The sequence below is a fragment of the Lethenteron reissneri genome, chromosome 38 (genome assembly GCF_015708825.2).
Source record: "Lethenteron reissneri isolate LAM-NWPU_2019-01 chromosome 38, ASM1570882v1, whole genome shotgun sequence".
Taxonomy (NCBI): Eukaryota; Metazoa; Chordata; class Hyperoartia; order Petromyzontiformes; family Petromyzontidae; genus Lethenteron; species Lethenteron reissneri.
This window is the reverse complement of record NC_083816.1, coordinates 8,664,100-8,683,094: the sequence shown is the minus strand read 5'-3', so window position 1 is coordinate 8,683,094 and position 18,995 is coordinate 8,664,100. Positions and strand designations below refer to the sequence as shown.

General features: G+C 43.8%; 1 protein-coding gene across 5 annotated transcripts in view; it reads left to right on the top strand.

Moving 5' to 3' along the window:
* The window catches only part of LOC133351766 (lysine-specific demethylase 5C-like), a 36,302-nt gene extending 22,126 nt beyond the window's left edge, over positions 1 to 14,176 (top strand). For all 5 annotated transcript variants that reach the window (XM_061567258.1, XM_061567256.1, XM_061567257.1 and 2 more), the window contains 11 exons: positions 512 to 626; positions 1,711 to 1,935; positions 2,372 to 2,562; positions 3,266 to 3,404; positions 3,594 to 3,773; positions 4,371 to 4,466; positions 7,042 to 7,335; positions 8,053 to 8,241; positions 8,812 to 8,959; positions 9,167 to 9,336; positions 10,552 to 14,176. In XM_061567258.1, coding sequence (XP_061423242.1) covers positions 512 to 626; positions 1,711 to 1,935; positions 2,372 to 2,562; positions 3,266 to 3,404; positions 3,594 to 3,773; positions 4,371 to 4,466; positions 7,042 to 7,335; positions 8,053 to 8,241; positions 8,812 to 8,959; positions 9,167 to 9,336; positions 10,552 to 10,926 — 2,122 coding nt within the window. In that variant the 3' untranslated portion in view covers positions 10,927 to 14,176. The remainder of the gene's footprint in view (positions 1 to 511; positions 627 to 1,710; positions 1,936 to 2,371; positions 2,563 to 3,265; positions 3,405 to 3,593; positions 3,774 to 4,370; positions 4,467 to 7,041; positions 7,336 to 8,052; positions 8,242 to 8,811; positions 8,960 to 9,166; positions 9,337 to 10,551) is intronic.
* Positions 14,177 to 18,995: the final 4,819 nt, after the last annotated feature.

Genomic DNA, 18,995 nt, shown 5'->3' with positions numbered 1-18,995 from the left:
GTTGGTGGATTGTGGCCATATTATTATGATCTGCTGTTATGAAGTAATTGTTACTCCTATTTTAATTTTTTTACTAAAAGCTAGTTATTTCATTAAGTGTGCATAGAATCGTGCGTGTAAATATTGATAATGTGTGAATTATATAGATTACATGCAGATACATTTGTTAATGTATGCCATTGGATACAGACGAGGAGGGCAATACAAATATGAAAGGCAGCATGTTAGAGGGACTCCTGCAAATAATGACACTCGATATCCAAACAAAAAACAGGACGGACAATGCTGCTGCTGACGCATTACATTTGAGAGGGCCATTACAAACGAGATGGACAGTGCTATCCGGACAGTATATACAATACAGTGAATGTGTTCTTTAATCAAATCGCAATTATAGTTTGTGACTGCTCAATCAGATTTGGGTGGGGCAGTGTAATTCTTGCAAATGAAAAAATAGCTGAATGTTGAATGTTCACTAAACGATGCCGTTGCACAACCTTTCTGACAACAGAGACAAAAGTGGTGCAACTGAAGAGCAAGTGACACTGAGCTTGGAAGAGTTCAAAACATTTGTGAATCGTTTGGAGAAACTTCCCTGCACTGTCAACCATATGAATGAAATAAAGGTAACAACGTTTATTTTTACATTTTTACTTATTTTGTTATTTTTGTTTGATGCATTGCAGGTTTTATTTCAGTCCTCTTACTCAATTATAGATTTTTTTCACCAGCTTTTATAACATTACATTTATAACCGAGCTAAGTAATGGACTCAATACCGCTTTCTGGGAGGTCTAAAGGATGAATAGGTCAGCATTAGCTCGTATCTGAACAGAAGCCTGACCCTTAGTCTGTAACAGATATAGGTTCATCAATAAAAAATAGTTTTGGGCTCGTGGTGAATTCAATTATGCATATGATAATCTGTTGTTCATAATGCCTGCAAATTCTACGCACAATTTTCCTAATGATACTTTAAGGCTAATGGTGCAAACACGGCTAGAAATGAGACAAAATCATAAACTATATAAAAGAGTTGGTTAAAAGGATATGATAAGGAATATGTTCAATACAATTATAATCTCAAATAGCCGTGTAGGAGAGTAATTGTTATATGCCTAATGGGCACCCAACCGTCAAACCTTACAACTTTCAAAAAATAATATTGCAAGGAATAGTTTCATTTCCACTGGGTGGTGATGTTTAGTCCGTCCGCTAGATGGTGCTCAAGATGCATGCAAAGAAATGGAATGCAAGTTATATGCACATTTAGTCACTTTTTGTTAATCCATTAACTTGTGTTTTCGATGGTGACCTGTCATGTTTCGGAGACCAAATATATTTGCCTTGTTTGCTCCCATTTTGTGAATTGGATCTTTTTATTGTGTGCACATTGTGGGAGTAAAATTACTTTGGGATTTTTTAAAGTGTTTTCGTGAATGGATTACATCATTGTGTTATTGATGACATTTTTTTTGTTTAAGTGATTTTTGTACCTTTTCTATACTGTGCATTGTAATGTTTTGTATTCTAATGTTCTGACCTGCCCCTTCTGAACACCTGTTAAAAAGGAGCTTTAACCCCCATCGGCTTCCTCCAGTATCAATACATATTCTAATTCGAGTCTGTTAATATGACATTTGTATTGCTGTTTATTAACACCGAACTCAATATGAGCAAAAACCTATGGTTGGCCATTTTGTTTTTCAGGAGCTGCTGGAGAGAGTGGAAGGCTTCAGGGATGCTGTGCAGCTGCTGCTGGTGGCAGAGGACAAACCAGATTTAGTGCGGATGCAAGAGTTGCTCAAGCAGGCCGAAGACTTGGCTCCTGTTCATCTGCCCGAGAAAGAGCAGCTGGAACAGAGGGTGCAGAGGGAGCGCTGGCTTGAAGAGGTCCACACTGCACTGGCCTTTTCACTGTCCAGCCAAGACCAGGTGAGTGGCAATAGAAATCCACATTTATTGTTAAGGTTACTTGGATGTTCATTGTTAACGCTTTCCAGGTTGAAAATTACAATGCAGTAGCTCTGTCCACCCGCAACGGGGGTGGCGCACTTATAACCCTCGTAAACAAGATCCAGTATCAACTAAAGTTGTTATTGGCATTTGATTCTTGCCATATTTAAAAGCTGTAAAATGCATCAAAGGGGTTTCACTTAACTTTGCACACAAATCAGAGTAAAAGGGACAAAGTGCAAATATTCAAGAACGTTTTTCTCTCAGCTTCCATACTAATGAATAATTCTGAAGACAAACATGTGAGTGAGAGCATTTGCTTGCATACATTGTCCTAACTTGCTCAACAGTCCTTTAATTTGAGAGCATTCACAACATGTTATGTTTGATTTGCTTTTGTCTTGTGCTGTGCTAGGGGCTTTCTGAGAAAGAAGCCATGGGTGGAGGCATTAGCTGCCTGAACATAGAGGTGCTTCGCAGGTTGATAGACAGTGCCATGCCACTGGGAGCTGAACCTGTCATGGATCGAGCTGTGGCTGAGCTGCAGGAAATTCTGACCGTGGCAGAGAGTTGGGAGGATCGGGCCCGTGCTTGCCTGCAGGCCAGGTGAGTGTCGCATGTTTCGTGTACGTACATCTCATATCAGCTACTTATTGTATGCGTGTGTGTGTATATATATTCTCATAGTTATTGCAGTTCAAGTACATTTTAGAAGAGCTGAAGGGCTACTCATTGTTGCGACCAGATAATGTTTGCTGCCTGTCCAGTGTCAATTCACTTGTTTTTATGAAACAATACAACACTCTGAAATCTGTCGCTATGAAAATTACCATTTCTGTACAGTGTTTGGGAAAGATTGACCCCTAAATGAAGGGGATGTAACGTATGGACATTGATGCTATTTGTGTTTATGCAATCGAGCCACGGGTGCGTGAGGGGGGGGGGGGTGCGTATTGGAATATTTCTCTCGGCACAGTTCTTCACCCTGCTACGCAAAGAAAATAGCGGCTGATTGCACTTGGCCTGCGAAGTTGGCAAGTGCAATCAGGCGCCTTGAAACATTGGTGGAAGGCGTCTTACAAATAAATGTAAATTATTATGATTATGATTGGGATTTGGTTCTGCAGCATTATAGAAAGATTTTGATGCATTTTTATTAAATGTATTTACATTTTTTCCACGCCTCCCTACACGCCGTTGGACAAATTCAGCAAATGCCATGAATTGTCCTTATATTTCATGTCGTAGGGACACGTGGTTTTTTTTAAAGGAATTTCCAGTAACATTGTAATTTTGGATTGTGCCACAGGCCTAGGATGGTGAGAAGTACCCTTGAGTCCATTGTTGCTGAGGCTCATGGGGTACCAGTTCATCTGCCAACTGTGCGAGCACTGAAGGTCTCCTTACAGCAAGCTGACGATTGGACTACTGACCTGGAAAAGATCCAGGTAGTGTGACAGCTGAACTCTTGTGTGTTGCATGTGGCTGTGAAAAACATTGTACTTAAAATACATCACCAGAGCTGTTCGCGTTAATGATTGGAGATTGCACCTGCCCTCATTTGGAGGCTTGAGGTTGTTGACACGAAAATGACCGTTTCCGTTACTTACGTGGGTGGTTCGTTTTTGCATGTTCAGGCAGGAGATCACTATCCATACTGCAGCGTGCTGGAGAGGATGGTATCGCAAGGCCGCTGCATTCCTGTGCAGCTGGATGCATTGTCCCAGTTGGAGGGGTGGCTGGAGGCTACCAGCATTTGGCAGAGACGTGCTGCAAGGACCTTTCTTAGGAGAAACTCCTGCTGTACCCTCCTAGAGGTGAGTACATGACATGAAGGGTTATTTTTAGAACGCTTAAAAATAATGCATAATTCACTGTAACGTGAGTTTCTGCTGATCTTATACCATGGTTTCACTGAGTAACTATGTATTAAACGCTGATTAAAACAGGGCGATGGCTCATTCAGTCTTAACATACTCTTTTTCAATGGTCACACATAATATAGAACACATGTTACAAAATATCAAAAACAACAAGACCAAGTTGAAAGATAATAAAAATGGGAAAAACACATCAGTTATGGATATTGTAAAGCAAGAAAAAAATAATAACGTGATATTGTTTTTACTATAATTCCAAATATCAGGAATATACGAATTTAAATGAGGCAGGAGATGTTCAAAAGCAGTTCCATTCATATTGTCCAAGCAGCGAGTTCAATTGCAACTCATTGAGAGGGAATGGTATTAACTCATGTACCATAGTGTCCTACGTAGGAATATCCTGGTAGAAGGAATGTTTCGAAATATAGCATTACTCTTGGCACATAACATAGGAATTTTGAGACTTGGCGTAACAATTTTGCAAAGTGATAATAAAATGCGTGAAGTTGAAGGCGTCTTTTAACTTTGCAGGTGCTGAACCCAAAGACTTGTGCTGGTGATGCGGAGAAAGGGAACGAGTGCAGTGACAACAAAAGAACTCCGTCCCAAGGGACTGACCCTTCTTTTGTAAGTCTAAAAAAAGAGCAGCTTTCCTTTTCAACATTTGTTTCTCTGCAGCAAAAAAAATACCGGATTGTCTTTTAAAACTACCGTGTTAATTCGAATGTTTGCTTAAAAGTATAATGATTCCGTATTTATATTGAGAAATATAAGTTCGCAGTGCCTTTTTGAAATTCAAAAGAACGATACATCTCTTTGGAATAAGTTTTATCGACATTCAGTAGAGATTAAAGTTTTAATATTTACAAAGTCAAGCTCCTCCGTGATATCAATTGACTATTCTGGTAAATCGCCCGATGATGCTGGATGTCATTACCAGCGAAACATCATATTAAAATTATAAATGTTGTGGATTTACTCTCCAACACACCGGTGGGCTAAAGTAGTAACTAATTTGCGCGTTGTTTACGTGAAAAACCCTACTGGCAGTGGTGGGGAGGGGTATGACACATTTATACTTTCGCGTTCTCGCCCAAAAACCTTAATGGCTTTGTTTAGGCCTCGGCAAGGTAAGGTAATTTACCATTTTTACCAGGTAAAAGTGTAAAGAGTAAAGGTGTCGACCATGCCAAGGGGTAAGGTAAAGGGTAGGGTAAAGGTAGCTTGAAGTATTACCTGGTAAATACCCTGTTTACTGCTCACTAATAGCTCCGTGGCGCAGTCCGTGGCCTCCATTTGAAATTGGAATCATTGATGTCGGACCAGATGGAGACAGACCACGTTCTTGAGGTAGAGGATGAGGTCGAGGTTGCCAGCAACGGCATTTCCAGGGTCGCTGAGAACACCAATCGAAAGAGGCAGCCGGCATGCATTCCCGTGGGAGCACACGCACGATTGGATGGAGGGTGATCCCCGTGTGCAGCAAGGAAAAGCGCCAGTGCGTGCACCGCCACAAGTGGGTTTCCTCCCACACGAACGTGTCGGGGTGGAAAGCCACCCTCAAGAAGCCCAACGTGCTCGCCCCAGGCAGCGAGGTCGGGACGTCGGCGTCGGAGAACCGTTTAATGCAGCAAACGCTTAGCCGGCCAGCAATCCCGGATCGCCTCCTGGTAAAGTTTGAGAACTTGGTGGTTGATTTTGTTATCCAAGGGGTGCAATCTCTTTGCGAGCCGCCGGCAGCGACAAGTTCAAGACCTTGGTCTTGCTGTCAAGACGTTCGTCCTGGTCAACGTGGACGCCGGATATGAGCAGTTGCTGGCTTGCCACCATGTTCGTTGCGCAAATCATTCGGTCCAGATCAGCGGCGTCTAAGTTCTCAAACTGATCAAGTCGACCAACGCCGAACTGCGCGAGGCACTCGTCAATACCAGGCTCAGCAAGGTCGTCCGGCAGTCGTACCGCCGCGAAGCCGAAATCGCCAAGCTCGCTCGCAAGGAGCCGACGCACCAGGATTCGTCGACCAGGTGGCATTCGACGTTTGACATGGGCGACGACTCCATCAAGAAGCGTGTTCCAGGATGCGATCGGCGTCGGTGCTTTTTCTGAACTGCAGTGGGCAAACATCGAGGGCGTGACAGCATTCCTGTCAATGCCGCGCCAGGTCATGACCTCGTTGTCGGCGGGACCGCAAGTCAACATTGGATCTCGTGCCGGTGATGATGGAGCACCTGATCCGTTATTGCGATCGCGGTGAAGTTGCTCTTAGAGCGATCGATGAGTCCTTGACCGCGACAGGGATGAAGGCCGAGCTGGTGCGGTACCGCAACTTCCTAGTTCAGGAACCCGCTATTGTGGTATCCTACTTGAACCCACAGCTGTCGAAAATGACAGACCAAGACGAGCTGGCTACACTGAAGGCCACGATCCGCTCTGTCCTGCAGCATCGCTATTCGGACGTGCTCGCGTTCCCACCGACGGCAGTCGCTGCCCATATGAAGGAGGGGGTCGCTGTTCAGCACCCTATTCACCAATGTCGGCAGCTCCATCGACCGCAAAGAGGTACTCTCCGCCACTACAAGATGGCCTGCGACTACTTGGGAGCGCCGGCGACGTCAACTCCCTGCGAACGCGCGAATAGCGAAGCCGGGCGTGAGTTCACGCGCGTTCGCCAGTCACGGTTGTCGACGCTCTTCATAAAGTCCATGTGCTTGCGCTCATGGATCGCAGCCGGCTGCCTGAAGGTCCCGTCAAACCAGGCCGGAGCGATCTGGATCTTGTTGCCCATCGTTGGTCCGAGGACGGCAGCAAATGACGAAATCAGGTTGTTTGAGATGGTCAGCGACCAAGATGACTAGGATGAGGTTATGGAGGACGGTGTCGTCGACAGCCTCAACGCCCGATTCGAGAGTATTCTATACGAATAAAGCACTCTACCTCGCATTTACCTGTTATAAACCTTTTTCATGTGTAGAACCCCGGTAATTACCCTGTAATCGGGTCATTTATATGGGGTAAGGCTAAAAGATAGGCTAAAGGTAGGCTCGTTGTTCTTACCTTGCCGCGGACTAGCTTTGCTTGCTCGGTTGTGTACAAAATATGAATTCTTATTTCTGCTGTGGAGTGTCCTCTGCATCTTACGCAACGTCCGCTCTGCGACGACAATCCTGAGCAATTATGAATGTCCGTGAATATTTTGACACAGGTGGACACGTACAGGTCCGCTGAGCGCGAGGAGGTGGAGGCCATGCGGCGAATGCGCGAGGCCAGTCGCGCTAGTGGGCCTCCTCCAGAGGGGGGCTCCACGACGCCATGCGGCGTGTGTGGCCATGGTGATGCCGGGCTGGTGAGACAGTGCCACCAGTGTCGGGCACCCTGCCACCACGGCTGTGTGGCACCGACTCACCGCCGAGCCGGTGCCAGGGCGCTGTGCACTCGCTGCGTTCGATCCAAGCGGCCGCAAATGGCCACTGTACTGAACCTCCTGGTTGGTCTACAGGTACGCAGTGTACACATTGATCTGTTGCGCTTTAAGCTGTATGGTTTAAATTATTGGTATTAGCTGTGAAAAAAATAGGCTGCCCAACAACAGTTTAGCTTGGTGCAAAGCTCTGTGTTTTAAATTCGTGCAATAGATAGATATACTTTTTTTATACATCTCTATTGCGACATGTATTTAACTCACCAATCTATTTACCATTTTAATATGCTAGACCTTGTAATTTGTTTATGCATTATTTTTGTAGGGTGAATAAACTCTCAATGTTGTTATGAATGGAATGTTATATTAGTGTACCATTACTTTACATATCTAGATGTAAAGGTGTGTAAAAGTCTGCATTGAAATAATAATTTGAACATTTTGTATTATGTTATAATTTCAACGATGGTTTAATGTACTATGTATTCATGAGTGAACACAGCCAAAATAAAAATAAATAGTTTGCTACTTAAATTAATTATGAAAATTACTGGATCTCATTTACATATTCAGAAAAGGTCTTTTGTCTAAATTTTTTGTGTGAAAAAGTAGCCTTGGGTGGTAAGGTGGCACTTTTTTAACAAAAATAGATATTTTGCCAGTGTTTGAATGTCAGACAATTGTTGGTTGGTTCATGACAAGTGCCGTTTTGTATCTAGACCAAGTCCTGCTTGAAAGTGTTGTTGTGCCCCCTTTCTCTTTTTAAAGAAAGTTGTGTCCATATCCCTTTGCCAGGGCCTGCCCGTCAGGCTGCCAGAAGGAGAGGCCCTGCAGTGCCTGGCAGAGCGTGCGATGGGCTGGCAGGACCGGGTGCATCAAGCCCTGTCCCAGGGGGAGGTTGTACGGGCCCTTGAAAAACTCAAGTCCCAGCCCCCTTCCCATAAAGTGGCACGCAACACCAAGTCCAGAACCACCATCGGGCAGGCGAGTGTTTGGATGGCTCTTGTTTTATACACAGGGGGGGGGGGCTCTTGTTCCCAAACTTTGGGGGGGGGGTGGGGGGGTGAGCCACAAAGGTGCCAGTGGCCTTTTTTCGTAGCAACAACCTAGATTGATTGGCCAAAACGTCTGCCACTGTTGATAAAAGATACTATTGACAAAAAAACGCGACTTCTTGCTCTTATGACTGTAAAAGGGTGTTTCGTATGAGAATTGTTTTGAATTTATAGATGCGTTTTTCTAAACTTTATTTTTTGTAGTGGTCATTACATGAAAGAGAAGATAAGAGACTAAGTGGACTGCTCTTCGTAGTGGATCAAAATATAGCACAATGCTCATTGACCTGTTTTGGCTATAGTCTATGACGGCAAGCTAGCAGTATCTGATAATTTCTGTGATGTGCAATCAAAACAGGTTTCGGCATGCGACTATCCCAAGGGCAATAAATTTAATCTGTGCTTGTGAAATTATAAATTTGACTTGTCATTAGCTCGTGATGTTTGCTGCTTGTGTATTTTTTTTATATTTACGTGCATTCTAATTTATTTTGTACAGAAGGAAAGCCCAAGCAATGGATCGTGTGGAACTCTCGCAAACGTTTCTTCTGAACACGGAGGGAATGATGATCCAACCTATGACCTTCAGCCTTTGACTTCTACCTCCCGCACTGAGCTCGCTCAGTCTTCAGTGCGCAGCAGCCAAAGTGAGATTTTTGACACTATCATGTGACTAATCTTCTTGGAGGGGGATTAAGCAAGGCTAAAGCCCATTACACTACTACACTGTAATCATAGAAGTCATTGGCACTTGTTTCAAACGCGAGGGTGTTATTTAAAAGGTTTATATAGATGTTTAAAAAAAGAGACATTTTGCCTTGCACTGACGTTTTTTACTGATATTTTTGTGACAGGTTCCAGGTCGCAGCAGATGTTTCCTTCGCTGTTGCTCCCTCCCACTATTCTGGCACAACTTGAGGACCTGCTCGTGGAGGGAGACCTGATAGAAGTGTCTCTGCAAGAGACGCGGCTTCTTTGGAGGTTACTGTCATCACCCTCGTCTTCCGCTGACCAGGGCGCAGAGGTCTGTGTAATTATTACTTTGCATTTTTATCGGGTGCTCGTTTCTTCGAATGTGAAACACGTAATTCGTTTTTTTACTGCATTTTAACCAATTTTGTGATAATTAAAAAAAATTGTATTTGGGAATATTTGTACTTCATGCAGCAAAATATTATATTCACGCAGAATTTTCTTTAAAAGGTTTTTGCCATCGTAACAATTGCACTAAAGGTCATATCCCATACATAATCAATGTATATTTTTTGCAATGTTTCAAAATGTATTACATTCCCATAACCAATAGTGAATGACATTTTAAATGAGTAAATGTTTAGCCATTGTGTTACTATAATTTTTCTTTTTTAGTGCCCTTGCAAATCATTGGGAAATTCTTATTGAAAGTGTTTTTGGCATGTAAAGGCATTGATATTGTCACTGAACGTTGTTGATATTATTTTGGTTGCTTAGCCAACACTGCGAAGTTTTCCAGATTAATTCGACATTTTCTGTGAAATGCGATTCTAAGATTGAAATTGGTTTACATGTGTTTACTTTTCATATTTTGCCAGCAGAGGGCAGTGGATTAGGTACTAGCATCTGACATTTCTGAAAAAACCTCTTGCTTTGTACTTGTATTTCCTACATAAATTAACTTGATAATAGTTTTTTTTACCCTTCTATCTGGCAACAAAACTGACACCTCTTTTACAAGGAGTCATGTTTACATAGACCACAATACCTGCAGTCATAATGTGCACTGTCCTTGATTGGTCCACACCCGAGACAGCTTTCCTTAGAGCCTAGTCTCACATTGGTTGGACCAGATGACGCCAAAAGGCGTCATGTGACAGTGCACATTATCAGAGTTATATTTTTTGTTTGCATTATGACTGCAGGTATTGTGGTCTATGTAAACATGACTCCTTGTATAAAAGGTGTCAGTTTTGTTGCCAGATAGAAGGGTAAAAAACCAATTATCATATTTTTACTGGCAAATGAGGTTCCAATGGTATAAATTAACTTGTCTACCTATTTTTATTTATGTTCAAGCTACGTGTGACACTTATTGTGTCCTCCCAACCATGACGGAAATGATCAGCATTTGCATCCGGTCATTCCCGGCCGCACTAAGACCTTACAAATAATTCCTAGCATGTAAAAACTCAAAATATGATGCTTAAAGGGGGAAACACTTGTTCTCTGATAATGATTTTCCACTTTTTATGTAACATTTCAGCATGAGAATGAAGCACTTAATACCGGGGGGGAGTACAGAGATGACGCGCCGTGCAAGAGGAAACCCGAGTCGGAGGACGTTTTCAAAGGGGAAAGGAAGGCGGCAGACGACCGGCCAGCCGACAGTCACAAACGCACGAAAGTGGAGAAGGATGAAGGGGTAGACTCCGGCGCGGAGTTTTCCGCCGCGTCGAGCGAGCACGAAGGGCAGAGTCCCAGTTCCAGGGAGGGGGACGAGCGGTCGGGCGGAGTGAGGTTTCGGGAAATGGGTAACAAACTGGAGCGAGCCTGCGGCGGTGATGCGGCGGAGGGCGTCGTCGTAGTGGGCTTGAAAAATGTGGCAGAAAGCAATGTGCAACCTCAAGCTGAGGTGTGAAGATTTTGTGTCGTGCTTCTCCAGTAGGTTTTTTCTTTTCTTTCTAATATGTACATTAGCTGTAGCATACGATTTAAAACGTCATACAATATAGATGTATAGGTTTGCGTCATGTATATAATGCATGTGTGTGTGTGTGTAGTGCATGTGTGCGCATATGCGCACGCGTGCATGTTTGCAGAAATTGAAGTTGTCATGGTCATTTTACATACAATGTTTTGCTGTATTCCTTTTTAATCCGAATTTTTCCATACATTGTGCATTATCATGATCCATAAGGTGACACTTGGAAGCTCAGTTGAAGCTTCTTCCTTAAGCATTGTTATCAATCTCCAGTTCTCCACCCCTTCTATCCTAGTACTTTAACCCCAACGTGGGTGAAGTTATTGCAGCTCTCCTCCGCTGAGCATGGTTTAAGAGGTTTAAATATTAACCTTGTGCTGGTTTTGTAGTCAAACAGGCCAACGTTTATTTTTCTCATTCTATAAATCAAGGTGACATTCCACCCATATAATTATTACAGAGTTGTGCAATTAAATACCTACCTTTTTTTTAAATACATAAATATGGATACCAATACGAGTACATGTAAAATGCTGTTGCCTTGGAATTGACCTGAGCGTGGCGGTAAAATATGGAAGCACGATTTCGCCTGGCTTTATGGAAGGGGAGGGGGGTGGACTTACCCAAACTACTGAACCTAGAGGATGCGTCACATTTCCACAAGATAAGAAGCCCCTCAGTCTTGCTTTGACAGTTTGCTTTGCGGTTTGATTTTCAGGGAGACTAAAGGAAAAAAAAATTGACCCAAAATTATCGTGACAATAACTGCAGTGTAGATTTGCAAAGACATGTTGGTGTGAAAACGTTAATGGAGGCGGCTTCCTTGTGGTAGAGGTAACGGTGATCTTGTTATGTGTCTTCTATTTAAATGTTTGATTTTTTTTAAAAACGTACCTTCATCCCTAAAAACGGGCAACCCAGTTGTGCTTGTGAAAGGCTCTAGTAAATAGATAACGATACGCATTAGTCTCTGAGTGGTTGAGATATCTAAAAGCCCAAAGCATTACTGTGTTTGTAATCTTCAAAAAAACAATAAGATGTACTGGTCTCCTTAGTAATGACTGTAAAGGTAGCTTATCCTAATTGGTAGTGTATCCTAATTGGTAGTTCATCCTAATGTCGAATGTCAAGAGCCCAAGGAGGGAGAACCCTTTTTTGTTCGTGAGCCCTCTATGAAGTGTATTTATCGGAATATTTTATCTTCACTGCACTGTTGACTACATACAAGTGGGCTGATTGAAACAGGACGCAAACCGGTCACGTGTGCAGGTACATCACTTGCCTCTTTGGTGCTTTGTAGAATTGTTGATCCGCGCCGGTGTTGGATCTTGCGCAGACTTGCTCATATGATTTGGACTTGTTTAAATGTTGGCTCTGCCATATCGGTGCACCACAGTGAGAGAGAGGCTTAGTTTCTTTCCTCACCTTTATAATGCAGCTGAATCAACTAAAGTGAAAGAGAGGACCTATTTCACACGGCTAATGTAATGCCTGTTTGACTGTTTTGTTGTAAAATAGAAATGTCTGTAGAAACTTTTTTTTTTCCTCTTTGAGGTAAACGTTTATATATAGTACATTTTTTCAGACGTGCAGGTTTTCTAAAAAAAATATAAAACTCTTTAAAAAAAAAAGGTCTTCTAATTGAACATTTTACACAGTTTTCTATAACTCTTGACAAGGAGAATGCAAATTTATTTAGAGAATTTTACAGCAGGTATCTTGAAATATTTTTGATTGTTTTTATATTTTTAATGGAATCTTTTACATTTGGACATACTGTACACACACATCACACCAGATCATCAGCATTTGCCTCGAGCTGCTGTTTTTTTTTTTGTTGAAAACTCAATCCTTTTCTTTTTTGTCCTCCCCTCCTCCCCATGGTTGTACATCTTCTTCTTAGTCGCAGGTGATTGAAGCATTAGAATTTTAAGGCAATATTGTAATTGTTTCTTGGTGCTCAAGGGGGTAATAACTTAATACTATTGTCTTTGGGACTTTTTGTCATTTATTTTTGTCCAACTACAGAAAAAAACACTTTGCAGGTAAAGAAAAGAGTAAGCATTGGCACAAATAAATGTTGATGTTCAGAACTGTGAACAATGCATATGTAATAAAAGTGGGACAAAGTAACCTGTTGGTTTGTATCGTGTATATTGGGAGTTGTGAAATTGTTTTGATTGGCATGTAACATGTGTTCTAAGTTGACTAGCAGTTCATGAAGACGTATGTTTCAGAACTTTCATTTTACTATTAAATAAACGTACGTGTGTTGCAGATTATTTTTATAGCAATTGTTGATGCTGTTGTACATGTCAAAAGCATATAACATGCTTTTAACGTTGACTTCATGTTTTTGAGGACAACGCATGACTGTTGAGAAACGTAAACTATGTTTCATTGTTTAATGCGGTTAGTTTACATGTCGAAAGCAGCAGTACCCTTGGACTGATGTGATTGACATTATAGTCGCTAGCATGGAGGGGCTTTTGGTGCATAATATTGTGCAAACTATTGGTTCAACGTTCCAAAAATATAAAAGTGCTGCAGCGAAAGTAGGCTTTGGTATGTTCAGTTCATATTGACTTTGCCTGATGTAGCCAAGTAGACTTCATTGTCATCGCCAATAATTTATTACACTTGTTTTACCCAGGAAAGCCTTGGTCTCAATGGTTTTATCAGAGGGTCTCGCCAGGTTTTTTTTGAAGTAGGGGCAATGATTTATCTGAATGCAACTGAATAATTTTCATGTATTACACGAAGGCTTTCGTAACCAATGTCCATAATATAGGTGTTTTGGGTTGGATTGCGTAAATATTAACATAGGTAAATATTTATGTGATCTATACCCAAGAAACCTATAATATTTAAATGTAATTTTCAAATTTCGCAAGAAATTTGTAACATGTGAGCACAAGCAGTGGCCTACTTTTCATTGATCTCACCAGATCTCCAAACGTCCACTTGCGAAGCAGGCTGCGAAATATGGTTAAACCCGCAGTAATAACCAGGGCAGCCGCTGGATTCGAACGATAAACCTGCAGAAAGTTGCAAACGTGCCAACGCTCGGCCATGTTAGCGCCCCTAGGCTGTTGGCACAACGGTTGAATGTTATGTTTATTCACTCGCCTCATGTTTTGTATACTAATAAATTTGAAGACCTGTTTGCAAATGAAGCATTTCGTCCCGATTCTATGCTAGTGTTTTGTTTTCATCGTTGGTCACAATTTGGCTTGGAGGAGATCAGGGTTGCGATTTCCGCATGGAAAATGCGGAAGGAGGGTTCAAATTTTCCCGCATTTTTGCTAAAGTCAACCGCAAACGGTGGAAAGACTACTCCTATGACCGCGCGCTTTTAACAACACGTTAATGCGTTCTATTGGAAAGGATACATCATGTACATGTGCTCGTAATCACGGCTCCGCATTTGAATAAAGTATGTGGTTCTTGTGCGGAAATGCGGAAATCATATATTCATTCCAATCAGTAACTCAAAGCCCTACGTGATGCTGGGCCTTGCATGTATCCTTTCCAATAGAACGCATTAACGTGTTGTTAAAAGCGCGCGGTCATAGGAGTAGTCTTTCCACCGTTTGCGGTTGACTTTAGCAAAAATGCGGGAAAATTTGAACCCTCCTTCCGCATTTTCCATGCGGAAATCGCAACCCTGGAGGAGATCACCAAGCCAGCAACACTGATGTCCTGGGTTTCTTTGCATGTGTAGTGACCGACTCGGAGAGTAGGAGGCACTGTTTATTAACACTGCCTGACAACACTTAGTAACTACGGTTCCCAGTCAGGGCAGCGGGCAGACTGCCTGACTGGCGACGCCGAGATGGTGGAGACGGTGACGAAGACTCCAGCAGCACGGTGGGGATCCTGCTCCAAAAGACAGCCCCGAGGTCCCCTCCCGGGGCCCCTCTTTAACGGTCATCGTGGCCTGGCGCCGCACCCGGCTACGCCCCCTTCTGGAACCTACTACTTCCGTGACCTTTCCCCTAGATCCCTCTGGTCTATCACGTGACCTGCTGTCAGGGCTGCTGTAAGCTGCAGATCCCCTTCCCTGCCAGCAGCCAGCGCTATGCTGCTACGTGACCGATTCTATGTCGCTACACATGTGTAGTGATATAGCGCTGACTGTTCCGCCGCTGCAACTGCAGGTGGGCACTTGGCGCACACGCCGTTGAGCATATACACGGTGTGTGTGCCGGCAGGGCGGAGGAACTGGGCAAGGGTCACGGTAGACCTCGTGGGGAAGCCCCTGGAACTTTGGTGGGTTCGAGAAGGGAGACCCGGCTTGGGCGGAGCCAAGCCGCGCCGAGGGGAATAAAAGCAGCGGAGAGCGAGAGCTCCGGGCTGCTGGGAGTGGACTCGTCTCGTCATCGCTGTTTTCATCATCGCCTGATCATCGCGTGGCTGGACAGTATTTGGTTGTCCCGGTCGACGCCGTCGGTGCAACGCGGACAGAGTTGTGTCTGGGCCGGGTCGTGCGGCAGCGTGGTCGTGAGGGAGAGAGGGGGCCCGAGTGGTAGCGTGAACTCGACAATAAAAGTGGAGGATGGTTGCTCCTGCGACTACCTCGTCTCCCTACTGAGTGTGTGTGCGACGCACGGCACCCGCACGCACACACAAGCCTCGAGCGAGAAGGACACTACACGTATATATGTAAACTAATTTCTCTAGAACTGTTTTTTGTGTTGAGTTTGTCCAGTTGGCTACGTACGGTGCGAAGGACGTTCAACATACACCCATGATTGAAAATGGTTCTTGAGTGGTGAGATAGTGGTCTTAGTCTGGTCACGAATGACTGGAAAAATCACCCCGAATTAGCTCAGGAAAATATGGAGTTGAAATGTCGCGCAACATTTCTTTAGAAGGTTGTGTGAATGCATCCCCTCGTGCGGAGTGGGGAAACGAATTGGTTTCAGAAGTAATTCCCTGGTATCGTCTTCCACAGGCGGATGTTCTATTAACATGGTAACAGAGTTCCGATTGACATTTTGTCTCGTGGCTTTGACTCCCATAGCACTTGGAATAAGGGGCCGTCCATAAATGACGTCACGCACCTAGTAGGGGGGGGGAGTCAGACATTTGTGACGGGGGGAGGGGTGAGAAATGTGACGTCACATCAAAATGCGCAACTTTAAATAATTATAGACGACACGTTCTACTTAATTAAATATACCTTTAAATAAATGTTTTCTCCTACAACATCAGAGTGCAGCGGCGCATTAAATACGCACTACAATGACAATAGTTTAAAGCGATTTCAAGCATGTTTTATATTGGGGGGGGGGGGGGGGCAGAGCTTTGTGACGTCATATTTTAGGGGGGGTCGGACTTTTTGTGATGCCGTGTGACGAGGGGGGGGGGTCAAAATCGTCCAAAATCGCGTGACGTCATTTATGGACGGCCCCTAATATTGAGAAACTAAAGTCTGGTGTCGTTATGCTCAAATGGCATGTTGGGCAGTGCTCGCCTCCATTGTATTATCCTGTCCCAGTTACATAAATTCCGCATTTCTATTAAACTAAACTTTTTTTTTTACCAGGCAATGCCCACGGATCTATATAGCTCTTTGCCAGAAACGACCTGGCCACAAACGACAGCTCAGCTAAGTGGCTTACGTGGAAATGTATTGCAGCCAAATACTCCAAACGCATGTTCATTCTAAATGTGAAGGGGAAAAACCCAGAGGACCTGGAGAAAACCCCATGCGACCACGGGGAGAGAGAGACACGCAAACTCCAAATATCCAGCAGGCGTCACGGTCTGTATTGAACCCACAACCTCTTCCATACAAGGCGAGGTAGTTATATCATCTCGGCACCGTAGCGAGTTGTTACTCCATACGTAAGCCACTTGTCTTCCCACACATAGTTATGCAACGGACCCTGGAGGACTTGCACAGATTTTATTTTTTTATTCCGACAAGAGCCTGGTAGAGAGCACGAGCAATACATTATGCGGAGAGAAGCCCGAAATATTGCTCATGGTTTGGTGGTGGTGGGGGGGGTAAGGGAGACGTCGAGAGGGGAGCACAGATTTTTTAAAATATATATTGGGGGAAGAGAGTTGGCGCGGGGGGATATTGCCACAGATGTAACCCTGGCTGGGATTAAAACAAACGCATCTCTCCTCTTCTTGGAAGGCAGAGTCTGCCTTCTCGACAGACCTGTTCTCCACCTGAAGACGGCTGCTTGCGTTGTGGCCGAAACGTCGTGAGAATTATTTTATTATGTTTTATTTTTTATTATTTTATTCTTTTCCTTCTACGTGACTTTACCGAAAGAACTAAGATGAATCCCTGCAAGTCACGAAAGCTTTAAATCGAAATTAAACGAATCTCTCTGACGTTGATCAAACAAGATCACACGTTCCTGGGTGCCTCTTAACAAGCGGTGGTGGAACGTATCTCCGTTGGATTCAACAGTTGCTGCAGTATGCCTAATGAGCCACCTAAGGGACAACCGGATTGCATGCGTGTCTCTTCAGTCTGTCAGATCTGCACGTTTGGGTGGGCGGGGGGGTTATGCGATTTAGAAATCTCGTGCGTATTAATGTCACGATGTGCATTTTCCCATCGGTGTTTCATGATGTTGCGTTACAACTGGTAATGTGTGTATGGCTTGTTCCATTCAAGATACACGCTGTACAATTGCAACGCCACCGCTTTAGAAAATGTTTCAAAACACTGTCCGAGCCATGGGTTTGTAGTGGCTGGAGTTGAGTCTTCGACATCTGCATTCAATCCTGAACCTTTTATCTCATGTGGAATGGAGGCTTGCTCATGTAATTGAAATCGCAAATAAACAATCGCCTGGCTGGCATAAGCTGCTGTTGATTGTGTCTGGCCTGGATTTAGTGGGCTTTCTCGTATAATTGGTATGGGAAGTTCTGTATTTGGCTATTTTATGGCATTATTGGAATTGGTTTGAGCAAATCAATGGCGAAATTAAGTAATTAATTAATTAATTAGTCGTCGTACTTCGGTGGCAAAGTGGCTCAGGAGTTAACCATGATCTGGTACTGATGCTATTTTGGGTTTGAATCTGGGCAGCTAACCTGTGAATAAAGTGGCATTCCAATTCTAGCAAGATGATGGTCTCAGCCCAGGCACCAGTAACCGCACTAAATATTGACGTAGTGTTTTTTTTACCGAATTTGCCCAAAAATTCCATCTCTTTCATTAAATATGTGCAGCCAGTATTGATTGTCATGCAAACAGACATCTCCATAGCAGAGCCTGTGGGAATGTGCAGAGTCCATTGTGTGGATGAGGCATCGTTTTTGTAGTTGTAATATCACGTTCCACGGGTGTTGGCAAAAACAAATTGTACTGCCAGAGTTTTAAATGCACACTTCGTCTCGTCGTAACATTGGAAAAAAACAAGAACACTTACAAAAGGGAGAAATCCGTCGCCCTAACCCTAAACAGCACCTCCGTTTAGCACGGTTGGCTTCGTACGGTGCGAAAGAAGTTCAACATACACGGGACAATATTGTCGAATTAGTGTAATACTGTCCACATCCAATGTGGCAGCACCATTACTTTTGCTCATTACAGCACCAAACACCTTTCCCTGCCAGCGCCATAGCATGATGTGATCTCCTGGAGCTATAGTTCAAATTAGCGATATGCTGCACGCATGTTACGCAGCTATTTGGAGGCACGGTTTCATACAGGTAGGAACAACAGTTCCACACTGCCCACCAGGGATTATTTGTCTGTCTGTCGTGCATAGCCACGCCCAAACACGTACGCTCTCGGATTGGTTGAAGTGCGTCACGTGACCGCGAGCCAGCAAGTCAACAAGAGGTGCGCACCTCCCAAACATGTACGCTCCCGGATTGGTTGAACCAAGTTCCTACCTGCCCACTCCGAAAGAATGTGTTAGATCACGTAACCTGATGAAAGTGCAAAACCGGTTTGGGCGACGAGGCGAACCTTCGTTATCCCCGCCCGAGTGGGGTTTTCCCCAGGTATATTGTATCTATGTATTATA